The sequence below is a fragment of the Oncorhynchus kisutch genome, linkage group LG8 (assembly GCF_002021735.2).
Source record: "Oncorhynchus kisutch isolate 150728-3 linkage group LG8, Okis_V2, whole genome shotgun sequence".
NCBI lineage: Eukaryota > Metazoa > Chordata > Actinopteri > Salmoniformes > Salmonidae > Oncorhynchus > Oncorhynchus kisutch.
Window position 1 is genome coordinate 36,065,197 of NC_034181.2, and position 19,802 is coordinate 36,084,998.

Below are 19,802 nucleotides of genomic sequence, written 5' to 3' on the forward strand. Positions count from 1 at the left end.
CAGCATATTGCCATGGGACTTCACCTGCTGGCGATGAGAAGTAGGTGGTCAGCTTCTCCCTCACCTGGAGTGCCTGTCTGGGGGCGTTGTTGGCACCTGCCCTGGTGACATCAGGAAGGTGACCATTTGGCGTGCCCATCTCCATCCGGAGCGGCTCCTGGAATGACCTCCGCGGGTAGTTATAGAGAACACATGTAGCCTTCACGCAGGCATCGACATTTGAGGGGCTGAGACCAAGTACTCTCTGATACATTCTCCATCGGGCTGCCAGAATCCCAAAGGTGCATTCAACAACTAACCTTGCCCTGGACAGTGGTTTGTTAAAGATCCTTACAGGCTTTGGCAATGGCAGCAGGCGTCCAGCGTAGGGCCTCATGAGTCTTAAAGGGAAGGCCTCATCGCCGACGAAGACGTGGGGAACACGTCCCAGGTCTTCAGCCCCAGGGAGTGATGCAGGTTGTGGAATATCCAGGGTGCCATCCTGAAGTGCCTGGCCAGAGGCAGAGTCTCGGAGGGTCACGCCATCACTTCCCTTGCCGTAAGCACCAACATCGACAACACGGAAACAGTAGATGGCATCTACTACAGCCAAGAGTACAACTGAATATGTACCCTTGTAGTTGTAGAACTGTGAACCTGAGCACGGTGGAGCCTGGATTACTACATGTTTCCCTTCAATGGAGCCAAGACAGTTGGGGAAATTCCTCTCCAGGAACTCAGCAGCGATGACCCTCCAGTCTTCCTCCTTGGGGACAGGCATGTTTTCACCAACCAGACAGTCCCAAATGGCTTGGGCCACAGAGGGGACAATGCCTGCCACCGTGGACCGTCCAACTTGGAAGATGAATCCTATGGTCCTGTAGGAGTCCCCTGTCGCCAAGAATCTAAAATATAATTCAAAATAATGATCAATATTGTGTATAACTTGAATTCCACCCACATATTATATCTACTCAGATAGCTACCTCATTACTGTTTATTATGCTCTACTAATTATATTGTAATACTCATCAACCATCATTAACAATGCCTTGAATCAGTACAATTCAGTCTATGACTATATCAATAAACTGTAGTCCAGGCCAACTCTACTCTTACAAAGAATGGTACTATCTACTTAAAAGGGTTCTCTGGCTGTCCCCATAGGAGATCCCTTTTAGGTTCCAGGTAATACCGCTTTTGGTTCCAAGTAGAACCCTATTGGGTTCCATGTATTAAGTATTATACCTGGAACCAAAAATGGTTATGCTATGGGGAAAGCAGAAGGACACTTCTGGAACCTTTTTCTCTAAGAGTGTATGTGAGTCCAATAAGAATGTAGTGAATGACTGTAACTGTCTTGAACAACAATGGGTCCTGGAGAAGACTAGCCTACCTTCATCAGGGCAGAAGGCACCTTTCTTTTCATTTGGTAACATAATTCAAAAATGATTATAAACCAACTTTGGGAAAAGTTATAGTCCCAATGAACATTCTGTAAAAGTACATCTGATGTCAAATAGGGACTATTAACTAGAGAGCCCTTTAGCTAGCTAGGTTGCACAAAAACAATGTATCAAATAACAATCAATTATGGTATCAAAGGCTTTAAAAATTTACTAGAATGTAGCTTACCGGAGACAAATCGTCAGGCGTTCAACTGGGCTGATGGACTCCCGGTAGTTGTTATTCATCCGGGTGATCCTGGCTCCAACCATCTGGAGCAGGTGATCGAACTGGCTTCCATCCAGACGAAAGTAACTTCGGAATTCCTCTCCAAACAGTCAAAGCTCTTGAATTAGACGGTGGAACTCCCCTGCCTGCTTTCGGGAATTTAACCATCTCTGGACCCACAAAGACCTGCGCTTTCGGCGGGGCTGGTCCCGGCCCAAAAGCGCGATCAAGACCACCTTCCTCAACGTTGGTCTCATTGTTGAAAGAGCCTACTCTGCTATCTCGACTATGTATTATTGCATTTCGCTCCAAAACTCCATTGGAGGGAAATTATATTATAGGCTCTCACAATTAATTTGTGGATGTCATCGAATAAATAATATACTTGGCAAATAAATTCATAAAAAATGTAAAGAAATTATGCAATCAAACTGTTTTTATGTAATCCCACATTTTTACTGAATATGTGTGCAAAAAAAAAATCTACATTCATATTTTGCTACTTTCTGTGAAGTCTACGCATACAATTTGATGCATACGTTCGATAAATCTCACTGCAACTGCCTCTGTAACGCAATGCTGCAAGGCAAATGCAGCGTTCCATTGGAAATGAATGTACTTCTGGTGTATCGAAGTGCAATGACGCAGTCGATGTGTTCGAAGCGTAAAACAGAAGTCTTTCCAATTTTTGACGCAGATCGCGCTGCAAGTCCTGCCTCTCCCATCTTCTCATTGGTTTGTAGAAGCAGGTACCCACGTGCCATCTCCTCATTGGTTATACCCACGTGGGTGATTGAAAGATGAACTGTTTTGCCGGTCGTCTTGGTAATACTATAAACGTTTAGATGCCAATCACCATATAAATTCAAAGATGAAAAAGCCTGGAAGGAGGAGAGATGACTAGAAACGATTCGGTTGACCGTTTTATGTGTGGATTAATTGTCAGAGTAGAGGACCTTGTGCATTTCAGGTAAAATAACAACTCAATGTTTATATCCCAGGACAAATTAGCTAACAGCAAGCTAGCTAAATAGGACAAATTAGCTAGCAAGTGCAACCTGTCCCCAAATTAATGTCTTTGGTTCAGAGTTTGTTTTGATATTTTAACCTGCGTGTCGTGACCGCGTTTGGTATAAGAGACTTGGCTGATGTACCAACCCTAGGTGGCACCAGAATGCCAAACACAGATTGATTTGTAATACTGCACAACGCAAAACATAAGCCCTATGGCAGTGTCTCTAGCCTAGGCGACTATATAAGAGTTCCCTAGCTAATAATACAATTGTTTTTGTTGCTCAGATACATTTTAAAGCTACCCCAAAAGTTCCAGAGAAAAGATTCAACGATAATAATAAGCCATTTAGCAGAAATGTGTACCCAAAGAGTTTGTGTGGGTGGCTCCAGTGGGAATTGAACACACAACACTTGTCGTAGCAAGCACCATGCTCTGAGCCACACACGACCACCGATGTAATCAGAGAAAGATATGGCTTAAGTGTGGAACAAACACTGTTCCACAAACACAGGTCTTTACAGCCCGGAATCAAATTCACTTTAATCGTATCTAAAGACTGATCCCTTGTGTTTGTTAGAGCATCCTCATCACTTCTCATTATCATGAGACGTCTGTCTCCTCCAGGGTCAGCGTTCTCCAGCCTCTGGTCCTTAGTAATATGATGCTACTAGACAGTGCCCTTCATTCTCTCCTAATGGCTTCACTAACTGTTATATATCCCCTTCTGCTGTAAGCACATCCATTAAGTACCAGGAGGTCTGACACCAAATATTATTGAGTACAATAATCAGGCTTTCTACATGTCATTAGTGTAAGTGTGGATCCCCTCCTAAGCAAGGTAATATAGAAAATAGCCACATACTTATTGGTACCCTAAATGTGTGCTGGCTTAAGTCTGCTTAATATCATCCATATCTAACTCTTTCCGATTTATGGACCCATGTGTCCACAACAGACACACTTTCCAAAGCGACAATTCAAATCCTAGATGAGAGCTAGACCAATAAAGTCTAGGAGTGATAACACCTCTTATCTATAGGCAGTCTGATTGGTCGGGTTTAACCCTGGGTCGTTGTCAGTGGAAACGCTATTGTCAGAGGGAAACGTGTTATATCACCAGGAGAGGCAAAGGACCTTCACATACAGATACTGACTCAACAACATGACCTGGATATTTACCCAGTACCATCCTCCCTCACTACTGCTACAGCCAGCTCAGCCACTTCCTTTTCATGCACGCACACACACACACATACACACACATATGTCAATGTTTTATTAGCCTTAGGATGAATGAGTCAAGTCCTTATGTACCTTTGAGAAAAGAGAAGCTACACACAGATCATTTAATCTCTCTCTCACGGTACTGCATTGTGGATTAGTCACTGTTGCCAGGGCAACCTCTGAGGCTTTTGTTGATTCCTCACACACAACATTATCACCCTACTGCTGCCTGGTTAATTTTTTATTTAACTAGGCAAGTCAGTTAAGAACAAATTCTTATTTACAATGACGGCCTAGGAACAGCGGGTTAACTGCCTTGTTCAGGGGCAGAACGACAGAGTTTTACCTTGTCAGCTCAGGGATTCGATCTAGCAACCTTTCAGTTATTGGCCCAACGCTCTAACCAGTAGGCTACCTGCTGCCCCTAATTCAAGGAGCTGTGTTGTGGTGCCACCCACCCCCTCTGTTCTACTGCCTGACTAGCTTGCTGTGAAGTGGCCCAGCTGTGCCCAGGATGTTCAGTGTGATCTATGTTCAGCTCAACCTTGGCCTGGCGTGTCCACCTTCCACTCCCTGTCTCCACATGGCTGTTGCCAGGCTGCTGGGACCCAATGGGAGGCCGTAAGCAGTCACATGGCTGCGGCTGATTGGTCAGATCAGAGGTTGGGAGGACAGTGACAGACAGACCAGACAGACAGACAGACAGGGACTCTACGTATGTCTGTGGCTCCAAGGCTCAAGCCTCATCTGCTGAGGTATCAGTTTAGTATGGATACAGACCTATACTGGCTTGCTTGGTTAAAACATGCTTAATAGCGAACGTGTCTACCTGAGACATTTGGGATTTTGCTGATGTGAGGAGACCCATCCACTGTCAAGAAGCCTAACTGTCAGGCCCTAACAGACCAACACCAGCAGGGACAAGAAATTTGGGATTAAACATCGTCAACCAGAGGGTCCAGATATTGACGCTTTGGCAAACCATCACAAGTAAATTGCAATTATCTGTGAAAGACAAGCAGTATGCTTGCGAATGGGGTTATAGTAATGGGGACAAAGCCTTCATCCCTGGCAGTGACTGTCGATGGTGCTTCGCTGTTGGAGAGTTAAGAATAGTGGGGGGTACGCTGTACTGGTTGAACATTAACCTGTCACAATAATTAAAACAAAGATGCCATGATAAATAATAGTGTAATAGCCTAAAAGTTATCGTTACCACATGTCACCCCCATTAAAAATTTACGAATGGACTTGAAAATGTGTGGAATGCTCTCCAAAATGCGCTACGGATCGACATTTTGTGAAGGCAGAGATGAGTGGCCGAGTCACATCAATACAGTGGACGCGTCGATTCAGGTTACAAGTGTAGGCCTAATGAATGAAAATCAGCAAATGTTTTGGGTGTTTTGTTACAGATGTCTTTTTCCATTCCCCAAATGGCGTGTGCACAGTTGCACGGAAGCCTACGGATGCGGGGATTATTTTAGAGCGGACGAACGTGCGCAGGTAGCCAGGCTTACAGGAGCATTTTGAGGTGATTGACAATCCGATGAAAACATCATGACTGATTATGTTAATATACCCTGATGAAGACAGCTTGTCTGTGGAAACGTTGGTTATTAAATTGCATCTGAGCTCCTAGAGTGTTCTACTCCGCTAGCCAGCACCTCGCCTAAATTGGTGTGCGTTTCTTTCGCCTCTTGGTTATGTTAATACCACATTAAAAGGTAATAGATTTTGAAAGTTGATCGACAAATCTTTATTATTAGGCCTACAGAGATGGTATTAGATTAATAGGGACTCTACACTGGGTGTACAAAACAGTAGGAACACCTCTTTACCATGACATTTTACTGATCAGGTGAATCCAGGTGAAAGCTATGATCCCTGTTAAATCCACCTCAAATCAGTGTAGATGAAAGGAAGGAGACAGGTTAAAGAAGGATTTTTAAGCCGGGAGACATGAATTGTGTGTGTGCCATTCAGAGGATGAATGGGCCTGACAAAAGATTGAAGTGCCTTTGAACGGGGTATGGTAGCATGTGCCAGGCGCTCCGGTTTGAGTGTGTTCAGAACTGTGACAACTGCGACGCTGCTGGGTTTTTCACGCTCAACAGTTTCCCATTTTGTATCAAGAAAGAACATCCAGCCAACCTGAGTCAACGGACCAGCATCCCTTTGGAATGCTTTCGACACCTTGTAGAGTCCACACCCTGACGAATTGACTGGCAAGGGCACTAATATGGTGACCTAAGAAGAGCACTACTGAGGCAGGGGATAGTGGATACTCACCAATGTGACAGGTGCCAGTGGAGGTGGTGTTGGAACAGGGGCAGGGGACACAGGCATCGGTGGTGGCAGCACCAGAGCTGCAGTAGAATCTAGGCTTGCATTCCTCACTGTTGGGTCCTTGAGTGTTGGCCTGGCAGTTCAGGCAGATGCCTGTGGAAAAGGAGGGAAGTTATGGTTCAAAGTTAACATCCATTTCCTATGCTTACATGTTTTGAAAACGGGTCTGTTTCTCCAATGTTGGGACTATGACATATGGTATTTATTGACCACAGCTGAACGCTGGTGGTTTTGTTTGTATAGTATAGAAACCATGAATCCAGCAAATACTACCATCCTGCTGATTTGAGCCCCAGACTGTTTAGTTGGCTGTTACATAGTAATGGAGTTGAGAGGTTTTTGTGGAAAAGGAACCAATACTTCTATATGGGATATGAAATGATTCTGTACAGTGTGGCATTGCATATGTTCTCTAAATGAAGGAATACAGTAAACACTATTGTTGTTTTCTGTCCTTCTCGATAGAGGACACCTCACGATAGAGGACACCTAACTATCACTCTTATCTAAAAAACAATGACCCTATAGAAGTAGGAACAAATCAGCTTGATTTTCCAGTATTCAGATTGAAATGGAACAGGTCACTGTCATGTTAATCTGGAAGAGACAGTCTAATGTGTTTTGCATACCCTCATGTTTCTGATGTAACGCTCCCTGGCTGACAGAGGGTCATTGTCCATGACATCAGACCTGAGCTAAGGAAGTACATCCACAGCATTTATCATTCTTCTGCATCACAATGGCAGACAGAGGGGTTCAACAATCCCATCCACCTTGACCCTCTCCAAGCCTCTCAATAGCTGTCCACTCACACAACGATACACAGGATGGGACACGGACACACACAGGATTAGTGTGTAACAGGTAATCAAATGACTACCCAGACTATTTGCATTGTGTGCCCCCCCCAACCCCTCTTTTTACTCTGCTACTACTCTCTGTTTATCATATATGCATAGTCACTTTAACTATACATTCATGTACATACTACCTCAATTGGGCCGACAAACCAGTGCTCCTGCACATTGGCTAACCGGGATATCTGCATTGTGTACGCACCCATCACCCACCAACCCGTCTTTTACGCTACTGCTACTCTCTGTTCATCATATATGCATAGTCACTTTAACCATATCTAAATGTACATACTACCTCAGTCAGCCTGACTAACCGGTGTCTGTATGTAGCCTTGCTACTTTCATAGCCTCGCTACTGTATATAGCCTGTCTTTTTACTGTTGTTTTTATTTCTTTACTTACCTATTGTTCACCTAATACCTTTTTTGCACTATTGGGTAGAGCCTGTAAGTAAGCATTTCACTGTAAGGTCTACACCTGTTGTATTCAGCGCACGTGACAAATAAACTTTTTGATCTGATTTGAAAGGGTGATTGTTGTGGTTTGTAGATAGAAGGTGTGGTGTAGTGGATTACTCACCCGATTGCGGGTGGCAGTAGTTAGTAAGGCTGTTGCACTGACAGGGTTGGCACCCAGTGCTGCTGAAACGGAAGAAGCCTGGGTGGCACTCGTCACACTTGGGCCCGTACACTCCCGTCTTACACACACACATTCCTGAGCTGAAAGAACAGGAGAGCACAGTCAGCATCCAGCATACGGTCACATCACATACTTTGATCCTTCTCTATTTGACTGTCCAGCCTTTATGTTGTGTAACAGCCTAACTGTACTGCTGTAATGGTGGGGTTGAGAGCTCTCTACAGTCTGACAGGGAAACTGCACTATTTGTTTAGGATTGCATTAGCCATGACATTCTGTGTCCAGATTATTCTAACGGTTTCACACACGACATCCTGTAGGTTCCCCCTGAGTGGTTTCTCCCATCAATCCATCTGCTATCCATAACACGCCTTGGCCATTTTGATTCAATTAAGAGATTGTTGTGGTTGTAATGTGTAACTTGTAGTTTTGCTTTAAAAGAAAATGAAAACCAGATCCTTCCCTCCGTGGTGAACAGAGCACAGCTACTCCAGATGGGTTCAATGGCATAGGTTAGCCCAGCCCCCCCATCCTCCACAGTTCAAAGCTGTCTACTTAATTCCACTAACGTGGTTGGCATGTTCTGGGGGCAGGGCAGCATGGTAGAGTCTGTACCAGACTGGAGCACTCTAGGAACATCTGGTCCAAGGCTGGAGACTGGGAGCCTGCCTGGATCCCACAGCCTACAGGCCAGCCATGATAATGCTCAGCCTCACAGGGCCTCTTTCTGCCAGGCTTTCCCCTCATATACTCTATTAGACAGTGACCTTGAGGAGGGAATGGGTCAGGGTACCTGTGGGATCCTCTTCAAGCATTCAGCACCTCTCAAGGGCTCTCAGCAAGACACAAAAGGACAAACCCCCTCCTGCGTAGCCCTCTCTCTTGCTGGGTAGAAAGAGCAGCTATGCCTGAAGAGAAGGGGTTTAAGAAAGATCTGTCTCGAGCAATAACTCATTTACACCCAGTTGTCTCTGGTCATCGTGGACTGACACGCAGCTCATAACTAACCCTGAATGGTACTGTGAGGATCTGCAGGGTTGGCCTATAATTTAAAAAAAAACAGGCAAGTCATTCATTACAGAGAATTCCCTGCGGTTTTGATTTAAAGTACAATTTTTACAGAGAATTCACTGTAGTTTTGATTACAGTACAATGCCTTTTGGAAGGAGATGAAAGTAATCAATGATTACAAAATGAAAGGGAAGAATCAACACAGTTTGTCAACTGTTTGTCTATGTAAATCTCTGAGGTAATAAAATGGCGGGCTAAAACTAAACAATGAGTTAGTGTGCTGCTGCTGCTGCTGATGATGCGTATGATTGCTGGCAGCTGGAACTAGAGGGTGCTTTCTATTTGATTATCCAGTCTTGCTAGAGCCCACATAAATCCAATTCAACTTGAGCTCTTTAGCACACCGTCGAGCTTTGAACATCACTTATTTCATTCGCTAATGTGTTCTGTCCTAATGCCAACATACTCCATTGCATTTCACCTGCACATTCCACATACTGCTGTGTGGCCAGCCTGCGAAACATTCAAGCTGAAGCATATATTGAATTATACAGCACATGAGACACTGTGGTGGGGGGCTACACTATAGGCTACACACGCGCGCTCTGATTCCAAATCGTCCTGTGTGCTGATCCCCGAGTCTCAAAGGAATAACACAACGCGATGAGTCACGCCTGATCACTCCCTTTCACCCAAAAGATCAACCGAATAGATCTGTGGACTACAACAAGCCAATAACAACCAAGCCCAAGAAGTGACAGAGCAGTTGCCTTAATGCCTTCCCATGAGTGCTTGGGCCTTATTCAAATGAAGCCTAATTAAAACACTGCTATTGATGCAAATGTTATGTTGATGGTAATGCTGAGTGGACTGTGTGTAACCTGATGGGAAGAACAAGGCTTTAAGCAGCTCGGAAGGAACACAGACAGAGACACACATTCAAAAAACCATGAACCCCCCCCAAAGGACAAAAATACACCATCATATGACTCCATGGGATTGGAGGCGGAGAGGAGAAAGCTACAGTAGCAGTAGACTTGGAGAGGGAGCCATAGGAATGTGACACAGTAGAGAAGTAAGAGCTCTTTTCTGTTCCTATGGTTGCAAAATTCCTGTCACTTTGTCAGGTTTTTCAGAAATCACATTTGAAAGACTCCTGGAATCAGGAAGGAATAAGCACGAAATCCAGAATTCTCCAACCATGATTTCTGGAAAACCTGTGGATTTTGGGAAAGTTGCCAGAATGGTAGCTTATTTGGTAAAAAAAAAGACAAGAAATTTGGAGGCAGGTTCCCAGTGTCACTGTCAGTGATTCAGTCTCTCTGATGTAAGAAGCTTTTCTTTTCTGGCCAAAGGGAGCAGATGGTGAGACAATCTCATAGTTTAATGTGTTTTCAGCGAGACGTAAACAGTATTGTACGACAGCACTGATCTCATCCTTGGTGGCCCAATTCCCCGACTGTTGTCACCACCCAAAACCAACCTGTGATGACACCCTAGAAGCCCCCATCTGTGGTGGTATCTATTGAGCCACAATGAAACGTTCAAACTACCACCCACATAGTGTCACTAGGTGGAGGAGGGGGTTGTTTTGGTGTGTTTTCATTGGGCTTCAGGCTGCGTAGCGCAGCCACTCTGTTCCGTGTTACAGACGCATATTAACTAGGTCAGTATTACATGGCAACCAGGCTGTTCGGCTGTTCTGCTGCTGCCATGGCGATGCCGGCCATAAGTTGCTTGCGCATGACTGGGGAATCACAATAGACTGAGCACATATCTGTGCTGACTGCATCCTCTTTAACCACAGGGAAACAGCAGAAGTCAGAAATGCAGTCTGTGTTCTCATACACACAATGCGGGGGGAGAATGGTCGCCAGTCAAGAAAGACACACACTGTTCTACACTAAGCATGTTTTAGAGTCAGGGCACACTGTCAGATCTTCAGAGAGAGAATGTTTAACAACATCAAGGGCCAAGAGTTATGATCCATTCCAGAGCACCCCTGGCTCAGGATCATACATTGGGCGGGCCAGTTATGTAACTCAGCTCAGAGTAAAGCCTGGCACAATGTGCTGGCAGACATGGCCACTGCACTGCACTCCAGCCATTAGAGCAACAAAGCCTCCCCATTGAGTCCTTGCCTCTAATACAGCATGGGATGCTGCCACCTGCTAATGTGAGTGTTGGGTTGGTCACTAGGGCTCTTACTACACAGCACTATCCTCTTCGTTCTTCCTCCCCGTCAGAGAAGGCACCCAGCTGTGCTGGTGTAACATATACCAGGAGAGTCCTGTGACGTTTGGATTCCAATGCACCAACCTACTTCCTGCACTCCGGAGCTAACTGCATGCACCACTAGATCAAGAGGCTAACATGTCGCTCTGGAGAAAACAGTAACAGTTAATTTCAGGTGTGAGATAAGGACATCAATGCACTACGGCTCCCCCCACAGTGCTCTGCTAAACTGGTTCATGATGACATGACCCCATCAAAGGGAAGGGAGGATATTTAGAGGGATCTCCCCGGGTTCCCATTGATTGCCCCAGTAATGTCCAATCAAACTTGCATGAAAAGGGAGAGGTGTGCGCCGGAATCCTTGAAAAGAGAGTTCTTTTTCAACTAAATATCCTAAAATAAAGAAATTAAAGCAGCTAAAACACATTTACAACAAGGCGTGTTTTCATAATCATACAAAATGGCTCGCAATCCCTCAATTCCTTCCTGACAAGAAATATGCAAACATAAAAAAGTATTATTCAAATTAGTTTCGGCTACTGTATTAGAGAGTGAGACTAGGCGGAAATAACTGCCCCAAATCAATATTTCATTACAGACTGTGTTTCCATTCCATAGAGGACGAGGGTGAAAAATAAATGTGCAACTTTAAAAACAGTGCCCCTAAGGATTGGCCCAAATAAACTATTGATATAACATTTATGGCGAAAGGAAGTCATTTGAGCTAGAACATAATTGTTTTTGGTAGTATATTGACATAACTGTGGAGCTAAATCATGGTAGTGGTTTATAGAGCAGTACCACATCATATCAGAATACAATCATTAATTTAGTTGCTAAGATACAGTAACATGAAGCCTCCTACTATGTCATGCTACTGTCTCTTAGCAACAGCTTGTTTTTCCCACAGGCTTGAGATTAGTCCCATTTCTATCAGACTGTCTCTGTGCAGCGGTATCTGTTCGTCAAGCCCCCCAGCCTACACAGAGAGACAGAAAGTGCAGTCGGCACTGTTTCCAATGCTGCACTCCTTATTATTTAGTATTGAGGCCCTAGATGAAGCAGACTACAGGAGGGCGTCAGGAGTACGAACGGGTGCAAAACCTATCCTGTTAGGCTGAGGATTAGCGTCAAATCACCTTCATGTGTTGAGGTTGTTAACGCAGATCGTGATTTAGAAAAGGGCTCAAGACGAGACTGGCCAGGTTCACCTCCTGCAGTCTGCCATCTGTATATGTACACATACTGTATGAGCATATTGTCATGAACTATCAGCCGAATAGGCACAGGTCAAGTCATGATCACTAATCATCACGCCTGAAAACAAATTATCAACGGAAGGCTCTGAGACAAGCTCACAGTTCGGTAGCTTTTGTTTTGACTGATGGGCCCTGTGGCCAAGGATCTATTTCCCGGTTTGTGGTTGGTCCCCTGTGGATCTAGTTTGGTAAAGAGCACAGCGGGACACAGTAAGACATAGCTTCTTACAGGTGAATGAAAAAGGTAAAGAGCACAGCGGGACACAGTAAGACATTGCTTCTTACAGGTGAATGAAAAAGTAGCAACTTCCTACCAATGTGGTCTAGTAGGCTGGGAACCAAGCATATTCTTATAGCAATGTAGAGCTGCTACCAAGAGGAGCACATCCTTCCTATGCAAGATAAAAAAGCGACGACAACTGAAACCGAAACAGTACATCTCATATTGCGCTTCAACTACAACGAATACCTCATCAACCTTCAATGGATTTACCATGTTTGACTGAAGAGAACTGTGGCTATACTTTAAGACTATGGCACTATACAGATCAGGTATATGCTCATGCTTAACCTAGATCCGGTCAGTTCATGTCGTTGAGGAAATGTGAAGAACAAGGAGCTCAAGTTGAAATCCCAGGCAGGCAGCTCTGATCCAGACGTCTGCAAGCCAATGACTTCCTGGTCCTCTCCCAGGTTCCAGGCTGGAACAGATCAGTATTATGCTGTGATCTGGAACCAGTAGGTGATTAGTTTAATCCAAGCTCCCTGTTCCTGGCCATGCAATTAAATAGACCTAAGCGAAAACACACAGACACACTTACAGAGTTCCAATAGCAAATGTGATAGAATGCCAAATGGCAAAGTAAAAGATGAATATGACTAATACGAAAGGCTGGAGTGTCCACCTGTAAATGAGAGGCATCCTCTAAAGCAGGGCTGCCCAACCCTCTTCCTGGAGATCTACCATCCTGTGGGTTTTCAGTCCAACCCTAATTTAACACACCTGATTCTACTAATTAGGTGCTCAACAGAACATTAACTAGCTGAATCAGATATGCTAAATTAGGGTTGGACTGAAAACCCACAGGATGGTAGATCTCCAGGAAGAGGGTTGGGCAGCCCTGCTCTAAAGCATGAGGGAGGCTGGGGGGGGGGTCTGGGAGCCAGCTAATCTGTGTAAATCACAGTGCTTACCCACTGGGAGAGAGCTGGCCTCGCCTGGGTTAGACCACCACTACGCTAGCTGGGTTAGCACTGGGTAGGCTCAGACTGTCTGAGCAGGATCATATTATGTGGGCTAGTGTTACTGCGTGAGGGCAGGGCTAGCCCCATACGCTCCTGCCCTCAGAATAAACCCCTGGCCTAGCTGCCCCTTCACCTGCTCCTCAATGGATCTATACTCTACTCATTCCGTTTTTGTGGTAAATTAGGTTTTCTCCCTGAATTTGAATCCTACAGCTTAAGCCCCATGTATATTCCTACATGAATGTACGAAATGTTTGTCATAAACTTAATTTGCCACAATAAAACAAACTCGATGTTATCTACCTGCTTGCTGTATGTTGACAGTTGATTCACAGCCACTGGGCATTAGAAACATCACAAGGATGTTCCCTCAGCTTTCTGACCAGACACATTCCTTTCAATGGTTCAGAAACCAAAATACGACAGCTATTTTTAGCGTGTTTCTAAGCCAAACAAGCTGCCTCTCTCCAAGTCACACTCCTTCTGACACTGTAAGGCTGTATCTGAGGCTGTGTGTTGTTTAGCTCAGGATATGAGAACCAACCGAGGTCTGGCGAACCAACTGTCTCTCGCTACAAAGGCCAGGGGGATGGTGGCCTGGTCGGCCAGGCTGCTGAACAAGACCAGGAAGATAATGACTCCACAAGATGGCTCCAGTATATCATAAACACTAGAGATTTGAAGCTGCTCTAACTCTACAACATCTTGTGTGATAAGTTCATGTATATTTCAGAGCTGTATCTTTTATGCACAACAGTGTCTGCTAAATCAGTCATTCAAACAGTTTTTATACATTGTGATTTCTAAAACTACATCTCCCTGAGCTTTCGCCAAAGATGCAGTAGATAGGGACCAAAAAAATACTGAATGTATAGTGTTTAATTCCCAGTGCCATTAGTGCACAGAGGAAGCAAGTGCTCTTACCTGTCACATAGGTGGTTGACAGCGCCGTAGGAGTCACAGCCGCAGGCTATGCAGCTGGTGGTGCCATTGGTGAAGTGTCCTTCCTCACAGTCCTCACACAGCAGCCCCGTGTACCCTGACATGCAGACACACTGGCCTGTCTTCTTGTCACAGTCATCCACGTCTAGAACACCCTCGCTGCTGCAGTTACACAGAGACTCTGCAGGGACAGAGAGGAAGAGAGAGGGGGAGATTGTTATGATACGGCACCACTAGGATATTCTGTACACACACATATACTATGAGAAGTGTCAGATCTGGATGACCGTGTAGACACTGCCATGTGGGCATGTATCATTTATTTGAGCTCAGGTATGATGAGCATGGAGTCCGAGTGTTCCTTCCACCTCTCTCCAGTCTGTTTCCAAGAGAGAGATGGAGGGGGGCGCAGAAAATGAGGAGGTAGAATAGAGACCGACTGTTGATGCATGAGACTATTGCGTTTCTTCCCATGGGACAAATGTGAAATAGTAAAAACTGCCTCATGACATGCATAGGAAATAGCGGGCTGCAATTGGTGTGCTGTTGAGCACATGTGGGCTGTTCTTACAGGAGAGGAGACCGGTTGCTGCTACTCACACAGCCTAATTTACAAGAATGGTGTGGGAGGCTGGGGGAGGCAGGGCGGCTGCACTCTGTCATACCGTAAACCATTATACAATACTGTACATTGAAAGCTGAGAACAAAAAATGAAAGGTTTGAGGAATAATGTTAATTGCTGAATGTGTGTCATATTATGCACATGACTAGAGCAAACGAACAGTTCGCAAATCAATAGTGTGTTGACAAGGTTGCTTGTCCTTGAAGTCCATGTAGAGGTTGAAATTGAAACAAATGGTTGTTGAAGTAAAACAGTGTGTCCTATGATCCAATATGGTATTGTGCTGTGTTGACTATTAGCACAGTACTGTATGTTTCAGTGCAGTGAGATAGGAAGGGTTTGACCTTAACATAGTAACTTTTGTCCAACATTACTGCTCTAAACGTTCAGAACACATTGTTGTGCCGTCTTCTCAGACATCGGCATAGCCATTAGAGGGGATTTAATGTCATTTTCTGCAACAGTAGCGTCCTCAGATCAGCGCTCTCCATCGCTGGCCATTGTTCCAGCTTTATGTAACAGTGAAAGGGCATGGTTATGCAAGCCTGGAGAGCACTGTCAGCTTTCTATTTGTTCAATGAAGCCATCTTCCCTGCACAACCCCTCAGACTGTGTGAGATCCTGGGCCGTGTAGCTGCCAATCTTGCTCGATTGGGCGTACGAACGCACAAGGTTCCACTCTGTTGTATTAGATTTGACCCAAACCTGTAGTTTTTAAGTTAGGCCAATAAGTGTCTTTGCCATATCGTCTTGCAGTATTAAGGCTAAGCTTCACTCCACTGATCTACGTGCGTGCACATGGGTGGAGTGGGATTTTGGGAAGGCAAGGAAGAGTTGCCTTCCATTGCTAAGACGTTGCACAGATCAAACAATGAGCCAGATGTTTCACCAGGTGTATAAACTTGAAGCATCCAGTTGGCACTTTTAGAGGGGCGGCAGGTAGCCTCGTGGTTAGAGCGTTGGACTCGTAACCCAAAGGTTGCAAGATTGAATCCCTGAGCTGACAAGGTAAAAATCTGTCATTCTGCCCCTGAACAAGGCAGTTAACCCACTGTTCCTAGGCCATCATTGAAAATAATAATTTGTTCTTAACTGACTTGCCTAGTTAAATAAATAACAAATACAAATTTCCCCTTACCAACAAATATGGTGACGAGAGGAAGCCTAGTGGCCGGCAGTGAGAGAAGGATGGATTTTGGCATACATTTTTTTTTCCGCAATTGAAACATTTGATCTCAATTCAAATGAATTAAAAATGAAAAGCTGATTTGTCTTGAGTCAATAAGTATTAATGCACTTTTATCTCAAGCCTAAATAAGTTCAGGACTAAAAATGTGCTTAACAAGTTACATAATAAGTTGCATGGATTCACTCTGTGTGCAATAATAGTGTTTTAAAATGATTTTTGAATGACTACCTCATCTCTGTACAAAACAGATACAAGTAATTGTAAGGTCCCTCAGTTGAGCAGTGAATTTCAAACATAGATTCAACCACAAAGACCAGGGAGGTTTTCCAATACCTTGCAAAGAAGGGCACCTATTGGTAGATGTGTTTAAAAAAAAACATTGAATATCCCTTGGAGCATGATTACATGATTAATTATCATTGTTGATAGACAACAATAATTGTTTCACCTCTTCCACACTGGCTTTATGAAATTCAAAAGTACAACTCTTGTCTTTCATAATTTGGTCCGATATACTTGGATGTGTAGTGTCAGCGTTTGTTGCTGGCATGTCATCCCTAAGTTTGCTTATCGTGCCAATGAAAGTCATTAAAGTAGTTTGCAATATCAGTGGGCTTTGTAATGAATGAGCCGAGTTGGCTTTTTTCCCCCAAAATGTAATTTAAGGTGCCCCAAAGATTTTTACTATCATTCTTTATATCATTTCTTTGTTTCATAGTGTAGTATTTTTTATTTAGTTTAGTCACATGATTTCTTAATTTGCAGTACGTTTGCCAATCAGTTGGGCTACCAGACTTAACTTCCATACCTTTTTCCTTATCCCTCTCAACCATACCATTTTTCAATTCTTCATCAATCCAAGGGGATTTAACAGTGTTTACAGTAATTTTCCTAATGGGTGCGTGCCTATTAGTAACTGGAATAAGTAGTTTCATAAATGTGTCAAGGGCATCATCTGTTTGCTCCTCATTACACACCACAGACCAGCAAATATTCTTTACATCATCAACATATGCATCACTACAAAATCACTACATTATACACTATATTAGGCCCAGCATTTGGAACTTTGGTTTTCCTACATATGGCTATTATATTGTGATCACTACATCCTATGGATTTGGATACTGCTTTAAAGCAAATATCTGCAGCGTTAGTAAAGATGTGATCAATAGATTGATGATTTAATTCCTGTGCTGTTTGTAACTACCCTGGTAGGTTGACTGACATGATCCAGGTTGCAGGCACTGGTTACAGTTTGATGTTTTTTTTCCTGAGTGGGCAGCTTGATATTTAAATCACCCAGAAAATATACTTTTCTGTTGATATGACATACATTATCAAGCATTTCACACATATTATCCAGATACTGACTGTTAGCACTTGGTGGACTATAGCAGCTTCCCACAAGAATGGGCTTTAGGTGAGGCAGATGAACCTGTAGCCATATTACTTCAACAGTATTTAACATTAGATCGTAAGCTTTACAGGAATGTGGTTCTGAATATACAGTCGTGGCCAAAAGTTTTGAGAATGACACAAATATTAATTTCCACAAAGTTTGCTGCTTCAGTGTCTTTAGATATTTTTGTCAGATGTTACTATGGAATACTGAAGTATAATTACAAGCATTTCTTAAGTGTCAAAGGCTTTTATTGACAATTACATTAAGTTGATGCAAAGAGTCAATATTTGCAGTGTTGACCCTTCTTTTTCAAGACCTCTCTAATCAGCCCTGGCATGCTGTCAATTAACCTCTGGGCCACATCCTGACTGATGGCAGCCCATTCTTGCATAATCAATGATTGGAGTTTGTCAGAATTTGTGGGTTGCTTGTTTGTCCACCCGCCTCTTGAGGATTGACCACAAGTTCTCAATGGGATTAAGGTCTGGGGAGTTTCCTGGCCATGGACCCAAAATATCGATGTTTTGTTCCCCGAGCCACTTATTTATCACTTTTGCCTTATTGCAAGGTGCTCCATCGTGCTGGAAAAGGCATTGTTCGGCACCAAACTGTTCCTGGATGGTTGGGAGAAGTTGCTCTCGGAGGATGTGTTGGTACCATTCTTTATTCATGGCTGTGTTCTTAGGAAAAATTGTGAGTGAGCCCACTCCCTTGGCTGAGAAGCAACCCCATGCATGAATGGTCTCAGGATGCTTTACTGTTGGCATGATACAGGACTGATGGTAGCGCTCACCTTGTCTTCTCCGGACAAGCTTTTTTCTGGATGCCCCAAACAACCGGATGCCCCAAAACAATGACTTTACCCCAGTCCTCAGCATCCCTGTACCTTTTTCAGAATATCAGTCTGTCCCTGATATTTTTCCTGGAGAGAAGTGGCTTCTTTGCTGCACTTCTTGACACCAGGCCATCCTCCAAAAGTCTTCTCCTCGCTGTGCATACAGATGAACTCACACCTGCCTGCTGCCATTCCTGAGCAAGCTCTGTACTGGTGGTGCCCCGATCCTGCAGCTGAATCAACTTTAGGAGACGGTCCTGGAGCTTGCTGGACTTTCTTGGGCACCCTGAAGCCTTCTTCACAGCAATTTAACCGCTCTCTTTGAAGTTCTTGATGATCCGATAAATGGATGATTTAGGTGCAATCTTACTGGCAGCAATATCCTTGCCTGTGAAGCCCTTTTGTGCAAAGCAATAATGACGGCACGTGTTTCCTTGCAGGTAACCATGGTTGACAGAGGAAGAACAATGATTACAAGCACCACCCTCATTTTGAAGCTTCCAGTCTGTTATTCGAACTCCATCAGCATGACAGAGTGATCTCCAGTCTTGTCCTCGTCAACACTCACACCTGTGTTAACGAGAGAATCACTGACATGATGTCAGCGGGTCCTTTTGCGGCAGGGCTGAAATATTTTTGGGGGATTCAGTTCATTTGCATGGCAAAGAGGGACTTTGCAATTAATCTGATCACTTTTCATAACATTCTGGGGTATATCCAAATTGCCATCACACAAACTGAGGCAGCAGACTTTGAAAATGTATATTTGTGTCTTTCTCAAAACTTTTGGCCACGACTGTAGACCGCAACACCGCCTCCGTTGGCATTTCTGTCTTTTCAGTAGATGTTATAACCATGTATTGCTACCACTGTATCATCAAAGGTATAATCTAAGTGAGTTTCAGAGATAGGCGGAATATGAATGTCATCTGTTACAAGCAAGTTATTGACTTCATGGACCTTGTTTCTTAGGCTACATATGTTAATATGGCTACTTTTAGCACTTTTCTAGGTTGCTTTACTGGGAAGCTTATCAGAGGTAGACTTACTCATGTTATTTACATTGGAGCTGATAGCGCAGGGTGAGCTGCATAAAGTGATCTTCCTAATATTGCACACCGCCTCAGTGCTAACAGTGTACCTCTGGTTTATAGGCTCATGATTACTGCTTACAATAGCAGTAGGATAAACAGATGTATTCGGTGCAATTAAGGGTACATAAATTAAATTACCTACATTTGTGTTTGCCAATGCCCCGAAGATCATGTACATTTGATGCCGCATTATGACGACTCATTGTCACAATGGTAGGGATTAACTG

The 19,802-nt window shown here is 44.0% G+C and overlaps 1 protein-coding gene across 2 annotated transcripts in view; it reads right to left on the bottom strand.

Annotated features, from left to right (window-relative positions):
- LOC109895762 (multiple epidermal growth factor-like domains protein 9) overlaps positions 1–19,802 on the bottom strand; it is a 34,302-nt gene that overhangs the window by 7,041 nt on the left and 7,459 nt on the right. For both annotated transcript variants that reach the window (XM_020489721.2, XM_031830232.1), the window contains exons 2-4: positions 14,412–14,610; positions 7,678–7,817; positions 6,185–6,334 (exon numbers count right to left, since the gene is read on the bottom strand). In XM_020489721.2, the coding sequence (XP_020345310.1) occupies positions 6,185–6,334; positions 7,678–7,817; positions 14,412–14,610 (489 nt within the window). The remainder of the gene's footprint in view (positions 1–6,184; positions 6,335–7,677; positions 7,818–14,411; positions 14,611–19,802) is intronic.